A 22,677-nucleotide genomic window follows, 5' to 3' on the forward strand; every position below is an offset into this window, starting at 1 on the left:
GACGGTAAGTTTTGAATGCATAAAAGTTTCTTTTAAGGTTAAAATCGTAAATTTTAATTTGCAGTGAAAATTATGTCATTCTGTCTTGTCTGGAGTATAGCAATAATGCCATATGACATCAAAGGGGATTGTTTGGCAGTTAAAGTTAACTCACACCCGGCATACAATAATATTAAAGTGATTGTTATTAATGCTTATTGGGTTATTATTTTACAATAGAAACCTGTGAAGGGTTACTCTAATCTATCCCTTTTATTTCGAAAGGTCTTTACAATTTAACTAGCTTCTACTGTTGGGGATGGCTTTAATCATGGCAGGATGGAATATAACTATATATGGTATTATATGCAAGAGGTTCAGGGAGAATATCCTTCCAGTACAAACACAGACCTTCACACTTGTGCTGTAACGTCTTAATAAATAAAAGTTGTGAGTTCATCTTTGATCAAACTATTAGTACTTCTACTGGTGATAAAGAATTATTGATAAGATCAACTGATCAAGCCTTTATTGTGAGAACAGACTACTACCATCAAGTGTTATTGTGTGTTTGTATTCCAGATATCGATACTCCGATCCCCTCACAATTCTTTCTTCCCTTCTACCATCAATTGCAAATTGTGGGATTCTCTAGTTATACTGGATGATATTTAAACAATTTATCCCTGCACCTCTTCCCTTAAATGTATTATCTGTGTTTTTATACTTTTTGAGTTCTACACAGTAAAAAACAATAACATGAAGAATGTACTAGCTACATGTGTTTGATAAATCGACCTATTAAGAGTACAGGGATCCCCCCAAGGTGGTTTCCAGATTTGGTAGAGAGTTATTAGGTGGAGGGGTTTGGGGCATAGCCCCAAGCAAATTTTGAACACTAAAATATGTATACTTAGCTACTTACAAGACTCATGAAAACCTAATAATTACATGCCTACTACTGTAGTCCTAAATGTCAATTATGGATTATGGCTGGTTAGGTAATGTTACAAATTATCACAATACCTGGTAAGTTTAGCTACTAAGTCTTCTGAAGTCACTCTTAGCTACACAGTTTAGTAATGTCATTAAGGTAGTATTATAATGTTCTATCAGTTTTGATTGCTCTATTAGAGTATCTCAATTATTAAGGTTTTCAATACACCTCTGGCCTCCTTTTGAGGAATCAATGCAAGTAATACACTCTATAGCTATATTGCCCAGCTCTGTTGTATATTGTGCTGCCATACAAACAAACATAGTGTGGTGTTACTGCTGCAAGCCTAGAAGTTATAACTTGAGGGGGCTTCTGGAAACCCTGTAACCCCCCCCCCCAAATATGCATTGATTTTCCCCTTATTCATAGGAACAGGGGAGGCACCTCTACTTTGAGAGGGAACTTTGCTCCCAGTTTTAAGATCAAGAAAGCACACATTACTATGGTAATGTTGTTTATGCATTATTATGGTTTATTCATAACATTATAATAACTTGCACTACAAATAAATTGCAAATCATACTTGGTGCATGTCTGTGTGTACGTGTGTCATGGTGTATGGTTTACTGCAGAATATGGTGGTACAGGACTAGCTCTTGGTGATGAGTGGTTGCTAGGAGGGTTGCTACTAGCAACAGGTGATGGCACAGCAAGTAATCCAGTAGATGACAACAAAGGATTGTAGGGAACACCATAAGCTGCAAACGCTGCTTGGGAAGCTGCTAGTTTACCAGCCATTGCTCCAGCTGCAGCAGCAGCACTTCCGCCTTTCTTCTTTGGCCGTGACTTCGCCGTAGTAACCTTTCCCTTAGAACCAGCAGGTGTCAACTTAGGAGTAACAGCTCTTGAAGTGTCTGGAGTATTCCTACCACTTCCTTGATCAGCTATCACTAGCAAACCAGAGTTACTGTCCGAGTCGTCGTTGACAACATCAATATTGTTAGTGTCATTGACAAATGAAGAAGTGACACTGTTTGGTCGGCTCACTTGCAGTGGTGAGGGTGTGTCAAGGCTGTACCGTTTGGCAAGTGGCTCATCATTGTTCCAGTCTTGTTTCCGTTTTGATCCCCTCCCTTTCTTCTGCTTGTCTTCCTGATTATGTCGTTCTGACTGTCGGGCCATAACTGAAAGAACAAAAAGGGACAGACAGTGGTGGTATTAACTTTGTACTGTAAACTGTATATGCAGAAATTTGGAGAGCAGAATATTTGGCGTTCGCTTAATATTTGGCGTTTGGCGAGAGTTTAATTTGACGAAATGTGACAGATCTGCAATAACCTGAATACAATGGGTGAAATACTTGCATATTACAACTATTATTTAGTGAACACCCTTTTTCTTAGTGAAGAAAAGGACTAACAATAAAAGCCTGGACACCATCTTATTCGCCTACTCAAGAGGTGTTTGTTTACATCACATTGAAGCAACAGTACGCGAGCGATCTTTCTTCACAAACTTCGTCTTTGTATATATGTAGTGAAGGAAGGTGACACAAGGAAAAACTTACCCAGTAATTGATTCCTCTGTTCATGGCGAACACGATGGTGAAAATTTCAATGTCACACATCATTCTGTTGGTAAGTTACAACTGTTTTAGTAAATGCCTGCAGTTTATTTTCTTAACACTTGCTGTACATATCAATCTTTCTGTTGTTGCTACTTTGTTGGCTGTAACTCCGAAAGTTAGTGGCATATGAGGCTGGAACTTTTCCAGAGCATACACTTGGCTAAGTAGATTATAAATATTTAATAAACAGGAATTCGAAAAAAATGCACGATTGTGTCGGGTTTTCGCAGATCCAGTCACAAATGCATGTCTAATAAAGTGAAGCCCCAAGTGGTAGCAAATTGTGTAGCTTCTCTTCGTCTACACTTACCTTGTGGCCCATGTATATACCAGAGAGAGTATTTCATGTGACTGACAACAGATTTATTCAGTCTATAACCAGTTGCAGAAACTGTCTGAAAAGGAAATGAAGTGATTGGGCACATTCTCTGTAAGATTTCTGCTGTGTGTATTATAGTCTTCCTGCCAGTGAATGAGTAGGACCTGATAGCAAAAATTTAGTGCACACTTGATGAGATTGTCCTTGCTTCTTGTTAGATCTTGTGTCTATAATTTCATTGGTTAAATATTAGAAACACTAATAATAGAGCATGGCAAGATTTTAATTTGGTGATTTTGTAAGCATCCGCCAAACCGCCAATTTTAATTCCACACCAATTATACAGTACATTGCTCAACATTGGCTGCACAGTAAATTCACTAAAAATTTATCCTCGAATTGCACATGGTTCACTATCACCACTTACGATACTAAATTGCTACTCAACTCACATCTTGCCTCCATTTCTTCATCATCAAGGAGTAGTGACACAACCTCTTTTGGTTTGAGTGCATCCGATCGGAATTCCCCTCCTGTAATCACCATTTTTTGTATCTATGGTAACAGTGCATCACATGAACCATCAGTGGATCACATGATCTCATACTTCGCTCTTCTCCTCTGCTCTTTGCAGGATACGCTCCTCGACGGTTCCCTTGACAACCAGCCGGTACACTGTAACTTGTTTAGTTTGGCCCAGTCTGTGAGCACGGTCCATTGCCTATTACCATAGTGATGTAAGGGTGTGGCTTAAATTAGGTACAAACCTGTTGGTCCACTGTCGGGTTCCAGTCACTGTCATAAAATATCACCTGGGGAATTGGAGCAATGTGATTAGTAGAATTGTTACTAGGTGAACATAGTTACCGTGTCAGCAGCAGTCAGGTTAATACCAAGACCTCCTGCCCTTGTACTCAGTAGGAATACAAATATGTCCGACCTAACCAAGTCAATACAGATAGTATACTAACATGTACAGTATAGTCACCTATTAACTACATCATAATAATACTCAATGGTTACAGTACACTTTGCCTACCCTTGAAATGTGTTAGGATACCCATATCATATGTATATACAAGCAAGACTGCAAGATTCTGTAGTTCGTAGTAACCACTTTAGATTCTGACAAGCCTAGCATCTCCATTCTGGCACAGAACTTTGGAACTTCTCTTTAAAAACTCTCCATATAAATTGAGGACGGCACAATTGGAAAACCTTCAGAATTAAAAAGGACAAAGAATTGGTCCCAACAGGTCAAGATTTCACTTTTTAAAAAGGACAACTTCTTCACTGCAGCATAAGTGGATTAGTGCTAAAGAATCTGATATAAAGAGCACTACAGTTTGCACTGTCCTACAAAGAACACACCGTACCAATGTAGCACTCCTAATCTTTACAAGGAGTCAGTGTGCATTAGAGTAAACAGCCACTACAGCAGGTTAACACCCAATCACCATGGGATGATGACATCACTCACTTAGTCTGAAAGTCATCCACCATATCTCTCCTCTCTGATATCCGTGATGACCCGTCCAACCTGATGTAACGATGATGTCTGTATTGCATGTACTCCTGTGTGACCTCATATGACATCATAGCCCCACCCCAAACCACACCTACCTCCAGGATATCAATCATCCTAGTCATCTGAGAATATATTAGCACTCGATGACCGCCAGCCTTCAGTTTAGCTAGCAATCGATCGAGCACCACCATTTTGCTGCTGTCACTGATCATCACTTCTTTGTCTGTTGGATGGAATGGAGTATGGACATAAGACAGAGTTTCATTCCACATACCTGGTATTCTCAGGTTGGACCAGCCATGATAAGGATAAATGGCAGATAATCCTTGTGGTTGACATGGATACAGTTCAAACACTTGGTTAACTTGCTGCTGCTGGACACAACCCCTCATAACAACATTAACAAAGTTAGGGGAGCCCCCTCTGATTATCTCCCCATGAAGCCCCATAGCTCCAGTATCAGAACAATAATAATAGGAGGGCGTGGCCTGTGTCTTGGGGATGTACATGACAAGACAACGAGGTAATTCAGTTGGAACAAAATGCCGTTCAGTGTAAAGTGTGGACACTTGATCATTGCTGCTGCTACAATATTCCAAACCATTGCACACTAAGTGGTCTCCTTCACGAGGCTCATCTTCACAAGAATCATAAGTGGGTGTGGTCCTCATGGGATACAGTCTGTGTGTACAGTGTGTGTACGTGTGGTGAGTGTGACCGCTGATCACCAGACCCTGAAGTAAGGGACTGTCCCTAATTGATGCTGGTGACATTACCAGATCTGGCCACAACACCAACTCACTCCTAGCCAACCTGTGATACCATATATGGTAGTAGGGATCACATTATCACACACTCACCTCTTAGCATGTGATCCCCATAGCCTGAGGTGATACAGCATCATCATCCTCAACATCATTGTCATGACAACCTCCAATCTGTTGGGTCACATGAGCAGCCATCAGTAGTTTGTTAATATTACCAAATAAGGGTATGCCAAGTTAAATGTTTACCCTTTAGTGGTCTGGCGGTTTGGGAAAATTTCTTCCCCGACTGCTTAATATTATTAGAGTATATGACTGCCCTTGATCTTGCCTCCTCTGAAAGTCTTTATTGTCCTGCCACATTGTGAATTATCAAAATCAATTTGGCACAGCTAATTAAGCTACTACTGTAGTTGTTAACATTCATTGGGGGCCTCCCTCAGTAAGTCATGTTACTTGGGCAAGTTGACCAAACATTCCAACAGTCCTCAAATGCCAGAACTGTTTATCAAAAAGTATGATACAAGCAATGACAATTACACCTCATTCATTAGTGACCAGTTGAGCAAAAGTTTGCAATTTTCTTGAACTTCATTTTAATACTTCTTTTATTGTGTAAAGGGAAAAACCAATGGGGCTGTTAATAGCCAATAAGCTGTTAATAGCCAATAAGCTGTTAATAGCCAATAAGCTGTTAATAGCCAATAAGCTGTTAAAGTTTCAGCTTTATCTGGTAAGTACTTTTGGAGTTATAATCAACACATTCTACAATCAACCATTGTAGCTGCAATAGTGTCTTGTGGTTTGATAACATATCCCATAAATTAGTTGTTCATGGTACCTGTGGGCATCGCTGGAGAGCATCACATGAGCATATTCCATGGGTGTGGTATCCATTAGCCTCAGGGCAGAGTAGCAGTTGTCACCATTGCTAAGAGACCGGTGGATGTAATCAGCAGTGTTTATCCCCATGGTGATGGTGGCCAGCCTGTAGTGATCATGACATCTCAGTGATTATGACTCATGTACTAACCTCCCACCCCTCCCAAGATCCTCATATATACTGTATTACTATACTTTTTACAGATAAACATTCCCAAACGACCCTGTTCTCATTACACCCAGTATAGCATAACTGTTTCCATTTCACACATGGAAATTATTAGAATATAAGGTTCTGTATCAAACAGAAAGCCTGAGAGATATTTCTATCTCTCCTAAAATGGAAATTTTCAGTATAAACATCTCAAGCTTCTGGGTTAGCCTTATTCATCTGATCACAACTTACTACAGTACTAAAGAATATTTGAATAGTATGTTAACAAATCAAATAATGTCATGCTGACCGAATATCCGAATAATCATTTCGGCACTATTACAAATGCCTGTAAGGTGTAAGTGCTCTGTAACTTCTGTCACATGTTTTAGTAACCTCCTGTGCTTATCCTGTAGTGGTCATGCCCTTCAGAACAGGAATGACCAGTCCCTCGAACACTATTGTGGGTAAGATGATGTCAACTGCACACACTTTTTGATGGCATTGTAGACAGTTCTATGAAGCGATAACAATACTAAGAAACAGTAAGAAAAGGGACATAGAGACATGTTGCTACCTTGTACATCTCAAAACAGTGGCCTCATGCACATACGCTGAGATAACTACTAACAGGTTAGCGATGTTTATTGTGTTACTACAAAAAGTACTAGACCGTTGTTAAGTTGTGAGAATTTGTTCAATTAGGTTGATATTTGCACTTAAAATGGAATTGTGGTTACCACTGCGTAAATAACAGCTAGATAATCGAACTCCTAGCGAGTAATTTAATATATAGCTTTATAGGATTATATTGTATGGTTTGTAAGTTTAGAAACAGTAGATTGGAGCCTCTACAAATTCAACAATGAGAAGGCTAATTAATGGCACCTTGGCAGTATTAGTTAGGTATAACCCAAAAGCGTCTTCAGTATGACATGAAATGCTTTCAATAAGTTGCTCCAAAATTTTATTTTTACTCAGTGGAATTTTCTACTGACTGCCTGACTGATGCCTTCAGACAAGTGTAACTCAGTAATGGCTAAGGCTATGGTCTTGATTGTTTCACTGTAGACATCATTTAGCCCAACAAGTGCCTTGAGGCTTACTCACCTGTTTATTGAACGTGTTGTGATGTCATTGGCTAGAAAACCTGCAGAATAAGCTAGTGATCACATGATCCACAAGGACATACCCACCTTGATGAAATATTAGTTTAGGTAATGTAATAGGAGGAGATGCCGTAATGATGACTGGGGACTTCACCTCACGTCGTTCAAATAAGTCCGGATGATTACACACCTGGTGGATTACATGATCACAATAAACTAACCAATCAAATGCAATGTAGGTAGCCACACCTTCCTAAACTGCATGACAAGGTTCATTAGGTGTGAGGTGGGGGCATGGCTCAGGTTGGACGAGGACCTCAGCAAATCCTCCAATGAGATCCGTTGTCTCAGTCCCTGGTATAGCTTGCGTTGGAATGGTGCGAGCTCACACATCAATTGGATCACTATCTGCAATGAGATATTGCCATTGGGATATTTATAACCACAAGTATTTCCTAATAAGGAATCATATAACTAGGATAAATTTAACTGTGGTAAAAGTTAGACAAGATCATTTTCAGCAACCAAACTTTCTATAAAATAATATTACAGTATACTGCTTGAGATCTGAGAAGAGTAGCAAACATACATGTGTGTGTGGTGTGTGTGTAATGGCATAGATAATAATAGAGTACTTAAAAGGGATAGGAAACGCAATAACGTGACGTCACAAAATACGTACATTTCTATTGGAATTCCATGTATTACGTCACGAACATACTTGTTACGCTTCCTGCGCTTGTATCAAAGAGAAACAAATTGTTGTAACGACAGGATTTTGCAACCAACAACTATGAAAACTTCACTACAATGAATTCAAGTAAGTAATCGAGGGGACTAGGATGGTACCAACCCTCAAGGAAGTTGTGCGCAAATTAAAGGAGATTGAAAGTGAAAAAAACGGCCCAAAAATTACTTTAAACCACTTTACTTTCTTCGTAAATACATTATATCCTTTTAACTGTGATAAACCTATTCCTTACCATTTAACAGAGGGAACCAGAGGAAATATCAGAGCAAAACAGGAACTGTTGCTTGATTCGAAAGTGGAACCGGCTATAAAAGAAGTGGTATGGATGAGGCACGAAGGTACTATGAGCGAAAGTATGACAGCGTGTAACAATCATGGTTAATGCGATACGCTTTGTTACAAAATCTACGGACTGAATTCTCTCGCCAAAATCTCTCACAAAGGCCTAAGTACTTGCTGTAGTCTGTTGGATTACTATTTATGCTGCTTAGAACACTAATTCCTATGCTTGAACACAAAACTGTCTTGTCTTTTCAAGTCACGCGTAACGGAAATCAAACCGGAAATCGCTTGCGTTTCCTATCCCTTTTACTCTATTATCTATGGTAATGGTGTGTGTGCGCGCGATGCATTCAATTAGATTAGATGGTACTTGGTGCATTTCTGATCTGAACGACAGCACTAACTATACTACTGGATAGTCTGATTGTTAGGTGTATCCACTTAATAGAAGTTTGCAAAAAAATTTATAGTTCATAAACGAATGTACTGCATTCATTCAATGGTTCAACTGCATTACTTGAATGACATAAGTAATGTTTGCACAAACTGGCTCATATTGGTAATTGAAATTACAGCAGAAGACAATCCGACTGCTCATCACGACATGAACCATTTTCACCGTGGACAGTTACACTTGAGACACTAGAAAGTAATTGTACACAAGTCATTAGTCGTCTGACAAGTTAATTAGCTTTTGCTACAAGTGACCGACCACGTCCATGCACTACTACAAAGGGCAAAGTGCAGCTGGGAATGTTGCTGGACAAGCTGTAGAGGAAGAATTTTTGCAAGTTGTGTACTACTGTTGTAGTTGTAAGGTCTTTTGGCAGCTGCTACATCTTGTGTTTTCTCCTTGCGAATTATAGTGCCAACTTGAGAAATTCTATTTGCCAAATAGAGCCAAAATTAGGAACTATGTTAGTAATGGATGTCAATGTTAAGCTTCGAAGGTTTATGAATATTGTATGTAGCTATAGCTACAGTTAGTTATAGCTACAGTTAGTTATAGCTACAGTTAGCTATAGCTACAGTTAGTTATAGCTACAGTTAGTTATAGCTACAGTTAGCTACGTATAGCTACAGTTAGCTATAGCTACAGTTAGCTACGTATAGCTACAGTTAGCTATAGCTACAGTTAGCTACGTATAGCTACAGTTAGCTATAGCTACAGTTAGCTACATATAGCTACAGTTAGCTATAGCTACAGTTAGCTATAGCTACAGTTAGCTACATATAGCTACATATAGCTACAGTTAGCTACATACTATACAGTTGGTAGCCAATGGCAATAAGTGTACTGCATAGTAGGTTAATTCATTTAACAAAACAATAATTATTTGTTAAGCGCATACGTCTAATAAAAAACCTCAATTGGATTTCTTGGAGTGGTAGTGACCAAATGTGCAGTAGTCCAGTTTCTGTGTAGATCCTTCATGTGAAGCAAGACAGTTTGCTTGGTATACTCAAGACAGTTTGCTTGGTATACTCAATATGGTGCAATTAACAACCAGACTCTACAGTATTATGCTATCTGCAGTACTTTGTATTAAAGCAAGAGTGTGTTCTATTAGAGAGTTCTGTATATAAATGACTGAACTGGTACAAGTTGTACGGGAGCTGATCACATTGTAACTCATGACATCACGATGGTGTTGTCATGTCACTACAAAGTAGGATCATACCTTCTTGGCCATTTCATTTTCAACATCCACCTTGCATCTCCTCAACATGAATGGTTTTAGTATCATGTGTAACCGTGACAACTGACCTGTGTAGAACATGGATGGCACATAATCAAAGACGTGTAAAGGCCTGGGGGTGCATGTGACAAGGTGCAGGAGCCTGGTGGTGTGATGTTTGTGACAAGGTGTAGCAGACTCACTTTCACTAATACCAGTCTTCTTGTCCGAGCGACCTTCAATATCTTTAGAGAACCACTCATTGAACTCAGCATGAGAGTCAAACAAAGTCGGCATCACAAAATGGAGCAGTGCCCACAACTATATGGAACAAGATAAACAAATGTCATTTCAGACCATGTGAAGTGTCCTTATTAGCAGTGTTGGGACAGTTACTTTTTAAATGTAACTAGTTACATATTACATATTATTTACAACTGAACTATTTAGTTACAGTTACATATTACCCATATATAATAAAGTAACTATAATAATATTACATATTATATTACTTTGTGTCCACAGCCTTAAGCTGTCACGTGTGAAACTACCACCGTATCACATGACATGATTGCGTTGTTGGACAATGTGCAAATCTTGGTTATAAGCAAGAAGCTGGTGAGTAAGCTTCATTCAGTAGGCTTCATTACTTCGTAGTGGCTAGGCGTTACTCAGTGGATTACTAACGACATTAGTAACTTCGTTACTTAATAATATTACGTAACATTAGACTCGTTACAGTAACTTAGGTAACACGTTTCATTTGCAAGTACAGTAACTTGAGTTATATTACTTGTTTTTACAGCATGCTTCGTTATATTACTTCGTTACCACTAAAGTAATAATTATTATGTAACGCGTTACCCCCAACACTGTTTATTAGTGAGGTGTCCTGATTTCAGAGGTCTAAATGTGTGTACACTAATACAAATGGGACCATGGACAAGTGTCCTAATTATCAAGGTGTCCTTATTAGTGAGGTGTCCTGATTATCAAGGTGTCCTTAATAGTGAGGTGTCCTGATTATCAAGGTGTCCTTAATAGTGAGATGTCCTGATTATCAAGGTGTCCTGATTATCAAGGTGTCCAAGTAAAAGCAATCACATAATTTAGCATGGTCAACTCACTGATACTTGATTGTAGTATTAGATCTTAGTGTTACTATAGCAACAGGTTGACACTCACCTCGGCCATATTGTTCTGTATAGGAGTACCAGTTAGTAGTAGTCTATTACGACAATTGAAACTGAGCAAGATCTTCCATCGTTGACTGTAATGACATCATTAGGTTAACAAAATTACAAACAGTATAAAATAGTATCATACCACATGATAATACCACAGGATAATACCACAGGGTGATACCACAGGACAATACCACAGGATGATACCACAGGGTGATACCACAGGATAATACCACAGGGTGATACCACAGGATAATACCACATGATAATACCACAGGATGATACCATAGGATAATACCACAGGGTGATACCACATGATAATACCACAGGGTGATACCACATGATAATACCACAGGATGATACCATAGGATAATACCACAGGGTGATACCACATGATAATACCACAGGGTGATACCACAGGATAATACCACAGGATAATACCACAGGGTGATACCACAGGATAATACCACAGGGTGATACCACAGGATGATACCACAGGGTGATACCACAGGATGATACCACAGGATAATACCACAGGGTGATACCACAGGATAATACCACAGGGTGATACCACCACAGGGTGATACCACAGGATAATACCACAGGGTGATACCACAGGATAATACCACAGGATAATACCACAGGGTGATACTACAGGATAATACCACAGGGTGATACCACAGGGTAATACCACAGGGTGATACCACAGGATAATACCACAGGGTGATACCACAGGATAATACCACAGGGTGATACCACAGGATAATACCACAGGGTAATACCACACCATTTCATAATCTTGGTTACCATTATGGTACCACTCAAATGCAATGTCGTCTCACACGAGTGTGAGCAATCAAAATAACTTACTACTTAAAGGGCATCATGGCACCTGTTTCTCTCACCAGTATTCATCACAAACAAAATGGGATGAATACCCGTGAACAAAACGGGTGCCACACTCTTCAATTTGTGAGTTTTTTAATTGCTCACACTTGTGCGAGACAATATTGCATTTGAGTGGTACCGTATATACCTCCAATCAAAACAGTATAAAACAGTTTCGAAGTATATAAGAGAAGTGTGTACATATTAGATAGCTTAGCTAGTCAAGAACATGACTTGTATACAAATGACATCATGCATGGGACAGCTTGAGTGATTTAGTACATAACCAGGCCATAAAGCTTGCTTTCCATGGAAACAGCAAGTTTCTAGTGCTAAATTATTAGAATACAGAGACCCACCTGGTGCTACTCTTGATGGCCTGAGCCTCGTCCAATATCATGTACTGCCACTTAGTGCGCTGGAAGTATTTGATGTCTCGTACTATCTGTATATTATGGGATATCATGGGATAGTATGGATACCAGCAATTAGTGCTCACCAGCTGGTAACTTGTGATCAACATGTGCAAGGGGGAATCCCGTCGATACAGTCCCTTCTGTAGTGACCATGAATGATGTAATAATGGTAGTGGCACACATGACTTACCTGACTCCAGAACTTCCTTATTGTCTTTCTGTCCTGGGGACCTCCCCAGTAAGGTAATACCTAATAAGGGAGTACATGTAGCAACGTGCTATGTACTGTTAAGGCCACGTAATATATGAGTTAATTCATTAGCTTTTCAAGTTCATTAATTCATTTTGCAAACCATGCCAAAATTAGGATACAGTGCAGATAAAACGTTACAAGGATGTGGCTTACATTACAGTAGGGATGTGACATACATTAAAGCAGATATGTGAAGCAGGGATGTGACTTACATTAAAGTAGGGCACAAATCGACTGCACTCTTGTTGCCAATTATGCAGGGTGGACGCTGGAGCCACAACGAGGAATGGTCCCCAAATGTTCTGTGTCTCAGCAAGGTGGGCCAAGAGGGCGATGCTCTGGACTGTCTTACCTAGACCCATCTCATCGGCAAGGATACCATTGATACCCTAATATGGTAAGGATGTAGAAATCCTTATTAGTACTGTACATGTACAATCACACATTATACACACACACACACACACAAATGTGTTATACAGGTAACACTACACACTGTACCTGGTTATACAAGTTGGACAGCCAGTTCATACCCTAAATGGTGATGATGACATTACATGATGTCATAGAGCCCATGTGATCCCTACCTTGAGCTGGTATATCTTTAGTTGCCCCTGGAAGATTGATGGTTGTTGAAACTTGTCGGTAGGGAGGGTAGGATTAGCCAAGCTATACTGCTTGTCAACTACAAGGAAATCAAAATGAGATCAAGATGAGATCAAGATGAGATAAGTGTTGATCCTCTGAACCAGGAAATGATAAAGTGTTCAGTGAAGGGTTTGGATAATAGAAGCTCATTGTTTGTACATGTCTGTGTTCAAATACTCTAATAGAACACTCAATTTAGAGTACCAATGTTGGAAAAACAGCCGATTGTAATTTATATTTACTTAAAAAGCAGCCAAGCAATGGAAAACCCTCTAAAATGTCAGGTAAAAATGAAATCAAAGGTGGAGGCCATGAAATAGCTGCAATCATGTTAGTGCCATGTCAAAATTGATTGTCATTGCAGCCATTTCTTGGCCACCACACATTCAACTTTGTTACCCTTAATTTTAGGGGGTTGTACACTTTGTTACCCTTAATTTTAGGGGGTTGTACACTTTGTTACCCTTAATTTTAGGGGGTTGCACACTTTTGTCACAGCTTGACTGTTTATGGCTTCCTTTAGCTAATGCAAGCCTCAATACTGGCCTGACTTGTTACATAGCCGAATTCTGACTTGCCACGTTGCTGAATTCTCTTCATGGTGACTTGTTAATTTTCTACTTGATACATTGTTGAACGCTCTATTAGAGTAAGTAGCTGAATGGTCTAATAGGGTGACTGCACTATTAGAGTATCTCAATTGAGTCCTTTCTACACGTAATTGGTTTTCACAGTTGTTATGTTTAACTGAATCTTCTGAACAGATGGATCATCAACATATTAATTTTCAGCTCATTCTCCAAAGCGGTTTGCCTGGTAGTCGTGACAACTAATGGAAACTTGATCATGCAATCATTACATGTTTGGTTTTCGGTTTTTAACTCCTCCATGGCCACTATCCCAATTTCTTTTAAATTACAAAAGGGTCGCATTCCAATGACCACTCCATCTATAGATACACTGTACATTTTCAACTCATTCCGTCAAGTGGTTTACTGTAGGCATAACAGAAAATTGATCTTTTATATGTGTATAATCAGTCATTCACAGGAGAATTGGTACTGGCCTTTGGATCCTCCTTTACATGTACCCAATTCCAAAGTGATCCAACAATCTATCTGTGTTTTAGGAGCACCACAGGAGGGGAATAAGACCACAGGAGGGGAATAAGACCACAGGAGGGGAATAAGAACAAAAAACCTTGAAACATTGCAATTGGTCGTCATATATAAATTGGGTGATTCTGTTCAAATGTGGTGTGCACTGTGTGGCCTGCCTTACCTGGTGGGCAGATCCTCTGCAAAAATTGCTTTGCTAGGATAAAGGAGGATGGAGCAATGTATGTGTGAAAATTTTAGTCACTTTTTTTCATTAATAACATAATATTGGTGTAGTGCACACTACTACTATTACACACACACACACAACACACTACACCACACAGACACACTACACTACACCACACACACAGAGACTACACTACACCACACACACTACACACACACTACACCACACTACACACACACACACACAGACTACACTACACCACACACACACACACAGACTACACTACACCACACACACACAGACTACACTACACCACACACACTACACCACACTACACACACTACACTACACCACACACACAGAGACTACACTACACCACACACACTACACCACACTACGCACACACACACAGACTACACTACACCACACACACACACACAGACTACACTACACCACACACACACAGACTACACTACACCACACACACTACACCACACTACACACACACACTACACTACACCACACTACACACACAGACTACACCACACTACACACACACACTACACCACACTACACACACAGACTACACCACACTACACACACACACTACACTACACCACACTACACACACAGACTACACCACACTACACACACACTACACTACACCACACTACACACACACACTACACTACACCACACTACACACACAGACTACACCACACTACACACAGAGACTACACCACACTACACACACACACTACACTACACCACACTACACCACACTACACACACAGACTACACCACACTACACACACACACTACACCACACTACACACACAGACTACACCACACTACACACACACACTACACTACACCACACTACACACACAGACTACACCACACTACACACACACTACACTACACCACACTACACACACACACTACACTACACCACACTACACACACAGACTACACCACACTACACACAGAGACTACACCACACTACACACACACACTACACTACACCACACTACACCACACTACACACACAGACTACACCACACTACACACACACACTACACTACACCACACTACACACACAGACTACACTACACTTACATGTCTCCTGTAGGTCAGGCCCATCAATAGTCATAAAGGATTGCTGACTGGTCTCCTGATTGCTAAATGCTGACTGGACATTAGCTAACACCTTAGCCTTCACTGCTTCACTGTCTGTATGGAGAGAACATAAGGAATTATGAACACTAGAAGGATAGGTACTAAGTTGCTGAGTGTGTGCGGATGAAAGATTTACATCTGAATATTTTCAATGAGCTGAATTACAGAGTAGAATATTGTTAGTTAGTCTCGCGTTGCCAAACCAATATGCGCCAGGCGCTTATCGATATCCTGATTATAAGCGCTGGCTGTAATTGGTCTGGTGACATTACAACCCATTACCAGTTCAGTAGCGCAGCATATGGTGCGCAAGCAATTAGTATAAACGGTGCGCGTATTCACAGGGTTTACCTCTGTTGACGACGAAGGGACACTGTTGCTAAGGAATAGTAGTGGTAAGTAGTGACTGTAATAACCTGTCAATTGTGTTAGCTGTGTTCTATAGAATAGTCCCAACACCAGCGTAATAAAATATTAGGTATCTATGGAAACAGCTACCGCCACGGCTATACTGCGCACGCCGCTACATTCCAGTAAAAATAGTAATGAGTCCTAATGTCACCAGACCATTACAGCCGGTGCTTATAATCAGGTTATCGATAAGCGCCTGGCGTATTGGTCTGGCAACGCGAGACTAATTGTTAGTTTGCCTCTTACATAGCTTGATACAGCAGCAAAATGATTTTTGATGGGATAATGGTACGTAACACAAACACAACACATGGTCACAGTAATCCCATGGCTTCCATGACATACCATAATCACTAGGATCCTCAAGATTCACCACCACTCCTGGCTGTATCTCGCGCTGAAGGGGTGTGTCCTCTAGTTGCTGCAGGATCTGATCACTGCTGTCCTGACCACCTGTGGAGGATCATGTGATGTGATGTGAGCAGTGGGGAGTACTGACCAGTCAACTTCCTGGCCATGAAGTGAGCATACAACTCAGTCTGTGTGATTAGGAAGTTGAGTTTCCTCTGCTGCCGTTTAGCCTGTATGGAATAGATCATGTGAGATAAACAGAAAGATCACACCCTGTACACTATGATCTGTAGTCAACACAGGTTTGATCATTGACTTTCTTGACTTGGTCACCAACTGGTTCATACGCTTGTTTGATTAAGTGCAATGCACAACTGAACACTACACAATCCCTGGTGTACCACTACACATCACAGCACAGTAACCTACTGGACAAATGGCCTAATATTATAGCAAGGTATTAGGCCACAGTCAAGAGCTAGTGATACAGAAGGGTGGGAAAGCAGTTGCCATGACCTATAAATCTTTGTAGATCATATTGTAGTCTCAATAATGGCTGATGGTTCGTGGCCGGTCAACATTAGATTACTGTTATTCCACTATTCTACATTATAAATACACAGTTGAACACACAGACACACTACACTACACACACAGGGCTGCCCAGAGAAATTAAGGGGCCCAGGGCAAAGAGTTAAAGTGGGGCCCCAGAGGCAAGGAGGTTTCCACTCTGAATCACAACTTCAGCCTAGCTGTAAGTCAAAGACCAAAAAAAAAGGTCATGACCTGCTAACAATGACAATAACTACTCCATCAACAACCATATCTCCTTATTTATAACTTGCTACACTGCTCCTCTGAAGAATATTGTGACTGCTCTATTAGAGTATCTAGATCTTGACTGCTCTATTAGAGTATATCGATCTTTTAAACAGGCATTCAAGGGGCCTTGATGAGGCCACACACTACACACACATACTTACATCTCTTAACTCATCATCGTGTTTCTTCTGCTCAAGAGCTTCCTTCTCAGCTTTCTTACGGTGTTCCTTCTCCATCTTCTCATATCTCTTCCAATAAATGAGCACCTAACACAATATCACACCATAGCATCTATACAAGTGTACATAATTCATCTTTAAACTAGATCAGTACTCCTAGCAGGCTACACGATATGTGTGCTACTAACAGTATTGTTCTATTAAAGTAGACATGCAACATCAAAATTCTGAATCTGCTAACAGTTTCCACCTGATGTGGTTGGGCCACATCAAAATGGCTTTCTCCACTACACTATATCTCATCAACATCTGCTAGAACTGTATGTCCGACCAGTTTAATACATGTTGTGCAGAATTCCTAATGAGTTGGTGGTGTCAACTCTCAGCATTCACCTTTATTCCTTGACCTGAAAAATGGTGAAAGAATGTAGTGAGCTTATTGGCAATACTCGCAATGTCATTATACTTTATCAAGAAGTACAAACGGTTTAGTGTCACCATTTTGCTGATCGTCACTATGGATGCATTGCTGAGGACGCTACAGTCCATCATAATAGTGATTGCTGCTCTTCTAGGCTTAAACCGGCTATTCTGCAGGGTAAACCTCTCTAGACCTCTGATCTGCTAGCTACAAGTTGTAGTACGGGTATACTGTAATGATGACACTTTGAGATTTGGCAAATTTCACTACTAACATAATTTGGTGATTAGCTAATTTATTGTATATTGCTTGGTGAACCGTTTACCACAAAAACCGATTGCCTAAACTTATAAATTAACTCATATCATTTATTACATGTACAGCGTACATACACATGTGAGCCAAGTGTGATGTAATAGGACATACCTCTTTTAATAGTTTCTTAGCTCTTGATGGAGCATCCCTGCTAATCTTCTGACTCTTGGCAGCCATTTTCCTCCACTCTCTCTGACACATCAGTGACACCTTTCTGCAATTAGTGCTCACCGTGTGACGAGCTTGAGCAAACTGCTTCGCCATCTAAAATAATTGAATAGTGACCATGTCAAATATTTCATGACCTCATTAATAAGACTCTAATACGTTATGGAAGTATAATTACTGAATTAAATGTGATAGCTTCAGGTGTAGATGACTTCCAGTTTCATGGCTTCTACGTATTTTTGATTCTGCGTATTTAAGAAAAACGAGTAGAATCGTTTTATTTTGTGCACCTAGCTACATCACAATGGAAGGAAGCAATAACAGCAATATTATACTGATCCACCACGTAATACAATTCCTATGTATATAGCTATTTGTATTTATTTACGCTAGCATTTCACAACAAAATTCAAGTTAGATTTGTCTGATTGTTTTATAAGAATATAGGACTTGCATGCAAATGTGATAACCTTGCAGTTATAACAAGTCCTGTATGTTCAACAGTTTCAGCAGGTTATGCTCTAAACTTGGCTAGGATAACAACTTTTGATAAATGTTTTAATAGCTAACACCCAAACAACTCCAATTACCATTTTGATATTGACACTATACACAGTTCTGTTATTAGCTGATTAATTGCGTACCACCCTGCTAGGGACCTACAATAAGACTGAAGGACATGACCCCTGGCTAGAGCAATCACAGTAAAGTTTCTTGTTCCAGTCCTCAAACTGGTCTGGTATTCACCAGTACACTTATGGTGTGCTTACAACCAGCTTGGTACAGAGGTCTGTAATGTTTAAAACTGTAAAGTGAAAATTGAAAAATCCATCTACTACCACCTAAAATGGTATGTTTCAGGTGATGTCCAGTGTTGTATAGATCCTCTGAATATATTTGTGTTAAACCTTGATGGAAAGGTCTGAACCACTATTATTGCTGCTACATATCACCATGGTAACACAGCCATTCAGTACACAGTGATTTGATTTGCAAGGTCAATCAGCTATGGGAATATAAGAATCATGTGACCATCTTCTTGACATCATCTTATTACTCCTATCCCTCAATAACAGCTTAAAATTACCTTAGGGATTTCTTTCTTAGCTATGAATGTCCACAGCTTTCTTCTCTGCTGCACGGTTGACTGAGGCTTTTTCTTAGTGTCTGGGACATCTTCTGCTAATGCCTGTTGTGCAGGTCTCTTCCTCTCATCCTATATATGGTAATAACATATTTTCAGTAACCATAGTACCCCACTATAGTCAGAAACTTAACACAGAACAACAACCCCTAGACCAGCTAGTGAACTTGATCCCCAGCAAACTGTATGGAGCCACACAGTTGGGAACATAAAGAAGAGTGGTACCTTGTTTGGCTGCCATTCCTGATCTTCCTTCATTTTACGTTTCATCTTGAGAATACGAGCTCTCCGAGCAGCCATTAGAGCTCGTCTGTTAGGATGACGACGTTTGGGGTGTTCCTTGGAGATGTTCAGCCATGGGTCTGTTTCCATCAGAAGTCCAGCACTGAAGTACTTGTAACGCTTCAGCTGTAAACATGGTAACATGATACACATTACCACATACACACATAAGGCCACGTAAACTTTATTAGTTTCTCATCCTCACTTGCTTCACCATTTTTATTACATCACGGATTTTTTTTACAACTGGTGGCTGAGTGCAGCCATCCAGTACTTATACAGTTGTAACTAGCAAGAACAGAAAGTTGCTTTCTCAGTCATTTCAGCTAGCTAATTCACACTATTTTGAGTATGAGAAGCTAATACATGGCCTAAACCAGTGACTATCACACATGCTACACTGTGTACATTTCCAATCAAAAGTTACAAGACAGTCTGTCATGTAGGGGAATACTGATTGTGTTAGCAAACTATTTTATCTGCATACACACAGCAGCGTACGGCACAAAATCTTGTGAAACTCCCAACCCAGCACCTTTACACATGATAAGCAACGTTTATCACCTAGTTAGGTTCAACAGCAAAGTGACACTAAGGAAAGGCTTTTGGCTGCCAGACATTGTAACTGTACAATAACAGTATGCGCTCAACATTACAGCAGGGTCTCCCCTCCAAACAGGTCCAGCTTGAAACAGTGGAAGAGGAAAACTCCCTCAGCAATAATGGAAATTATCTGTTGTTCAGAGGTTCCACCAATCAGTTTGAGATTCTAACTTATTCCTTAATATTTTTAAATTGAGTACTTGAACTAGAAATAAACTTGCAGTACTAGCAACAATACCAAATACACTTCCATACCAGTGGATCCCTCCTGTATTCAGTCCTCCATTCCTGTTGTCTTTCATGAAGTTCCAACAACATTGGGACACTCTCTCCCTCGCTTAGCTCTACGTCTGACGAGTCCGAGCTTAGCAACAGTTCCTATAGCAACCACCACAACAGTCATGTTAAGGAGGTCATCTCGTGGCATCAAAAGAACACTGACACCTCATATCAATAACAAAGACAAATTGTATGTCTCAGAGCCATTATTTACAGCACAACAGATTGCTTTTCTAGCCATTAAACAACATTTAACATCCAGTGACAAGTTGGTAGTGTAATCATATGTCATAGGATGTGCCACCAACCTCCTTTGTTAATTAATCCATTTAAAATATTAAAATATTGTACTGTAATTTGTCCACTGTGTAGAGCAGTAATTAGAAGAGTTGACATACCTGTAGCCATTTCCTCTCGGCGGGAACATGAGAGAAGTTATACAATGAAGGCCTGTCATCTACACAACATACAGTACAATGTAACAGAAAACATAACTACCTTCTTCAATAGACAAGACAAGTTGAAAATAATAAGCTCCACACAATGGAGTACCTTCTGAGTCATCATCTTCACTGGAGCTGAGTATGCTGTAACGTCTTCTGTTGTGACCACCTCCATCCTGGTCATTGCATAGTGCCACCAGCTCACTGTGTAATAGGTGGACACCACTCCATAATATATGTACGTACACACAAAGTCCTCAGCTGTCTGCTAGCATATCTACCCAGGTGCTAGGAGTCAGTGCAGGCAACACACACACACACACACACGCTATACACAGAGCAAGCTATATAAACAGCCACGCCTACACAGTTGATTGGACCAACTGTGCATCATCAGGACTAGTATCCTGCAGGAGGCTGTACCATATCTCATGGGACAAGATGTGGGAACTTAAGTTCCATCCTGAGCCTCACCCGTTATGTGGGACACTACACACACACACTAACAACCTACACATACTACATGTACATATGTTAGCAACAATAGTTCATGTGGTTACTATGTCAATGCCTTATGGTACAAACACCATGGACCACGAAGTTGCTATTCTAGGATCTTTCCAGACACCTTGACCCAGTCTTGTGACAGAAAACACCCACAATTTCAGTAAATAGGTAGTAACAAAACACAACATCCCTTCTGATTTCACACACACTAAATAAGGACACACTACCCCCCACCTCATGGCCTTTACCAGACCCCCTACACAGAGGTGACACCATGAAGTTCCCCAAAATACAAAAATATTGCCACATTTTACCTAAGGTCTTTAATAGGCTTTCTCAGGAGCTTTTGTGCCTCTTTCAGCAGTGGTTCAAGACTGAACGTCTTTTCTGTGGCCAGTCCGCTGGTTAGGGTAGAATGCCTTGCCTCCATTTCTGTTTCTCCGACGCAAGCGAATTGTGAAAAATTCTCGGCAAAATCCTCCACTTATCTTAGTAAACAGCTCTACTCGTCTCCTCGTGGTCGCTTGAGCAAGTAGAAACGAGTTTCTTAAAATTCAGCTCGCGATAAACCACCTAACATTCCTCAACATAAAACCAACCCTAAAGCAAAAGGAGCCGCAAAACGACCCCAAATAAACCATCCAGACGAGACAAAGTCACTTCTTTGAGGCCATGTTGACAGACACGAGGCGATAAAATGTCAACCGCACAAAGCGACCAGGTGTGACATCAAGATAATAGGCTTAGCGTGCAGCCCGGTCGAAAGTAGCCAACAGAAATCGGTAGGCATTCTTCCCTATAAGAGGTCATTTGATTGTCGCTTCCCTTTACACTCCGTGTCACTATAAAGAAACCACAGCAATTAATAGTACACGGAAAAGTTATG

At 40.2% G+C, this 22,677-nt stretch overlaps 1 protein-coding gene across 2 annotated transcripts; it reads right to left on the minus strand.

The window, feature by feature from the left end:
* Window positions 1-1,425: 1,425 nt before the first annotated feature.
* On the minus strand, window positions 1,426-22,634 carry LOC136237234 (chromatin-remodeling ATPase INO80-like). 2 transcript variants are annotated; one of them, XM_066027563.1, is made up of 33 exons: window positions 22,106-22,634; window positions 21,394-21,488; window positions 21,240-21,298; window positions 20,818-20,940; window positions 19,903-20,085; window positions 19,621-19,749; window positions 18,477-18,629; window positions 17,612-17,716; window positions 16,777-16,858; window positions 16,623-16,730; window positions 15,807-15,920; window positions 13,340-13,437; window positions 13,254-13,286; window positions 12,965-13,141; window positions 12,690-12,749; window positions 12,583-12,639; window positions 12,443-12,528; window positions 11,197-11,281; window positions 10,215-10,332; window positions 10,015-10,100; window positions 7,549-7,707; window positions 7,387-7,489; window positions 7,301-7,340; window positions 5,996-6,142; window positions 5,251-5,328; window positions 4,665-5,203; window positions 4,486-4,613; window positions 4,343-4,437; window positions 3,730-3,802; window positions 3,630-3,674; window positions 3,470-3,583; window positions 3,315-3,417; window positions 1,426-2,100 (listed from the first exon to the last, which is right to left on the minus strand). In XM_066027563.1, the coding sequence occupies exons 1-33, from the start codon at window positions 22,219-22,221 to the stop codon at window positions 1,526-1,528; spliced, it is 4,266 nt and encodes a 1,421-aa protein (XP_065883635.1). In that variant the 5' UTR covers window positions 22,222-22,634; the 3' UTR covers window positions 1,426-1,525. The 2 variants fall into 2 exon arrangements, with proteins under 2 accessions (XP_065883635.1, XP_065883636.1); XM_066027564.1 differs by lacking the exons at window positions 21,240-21,298; window positions 22,106-22,634 and having other exon boundaries at window positions 21,394-21,474.
* Window positions 22,635-22,677: the final 43 nt, after the last annotated feature.

Source organism: Dysidea avara, chromosome 10 (genome assembly GCF_963678975.1).
Source record: "Dysidea avara chromosome 10, odDysAvar1.4, whole genome shotgun sequence".
In the NCBI taxonomy this organism is placed as follows: domain Eukaryota; kingdom Metazoa; phylum Porifera; class Demospongiae; order Dictyoceratida; family Dysideidae; genus Dysidea; species Dysidea avara.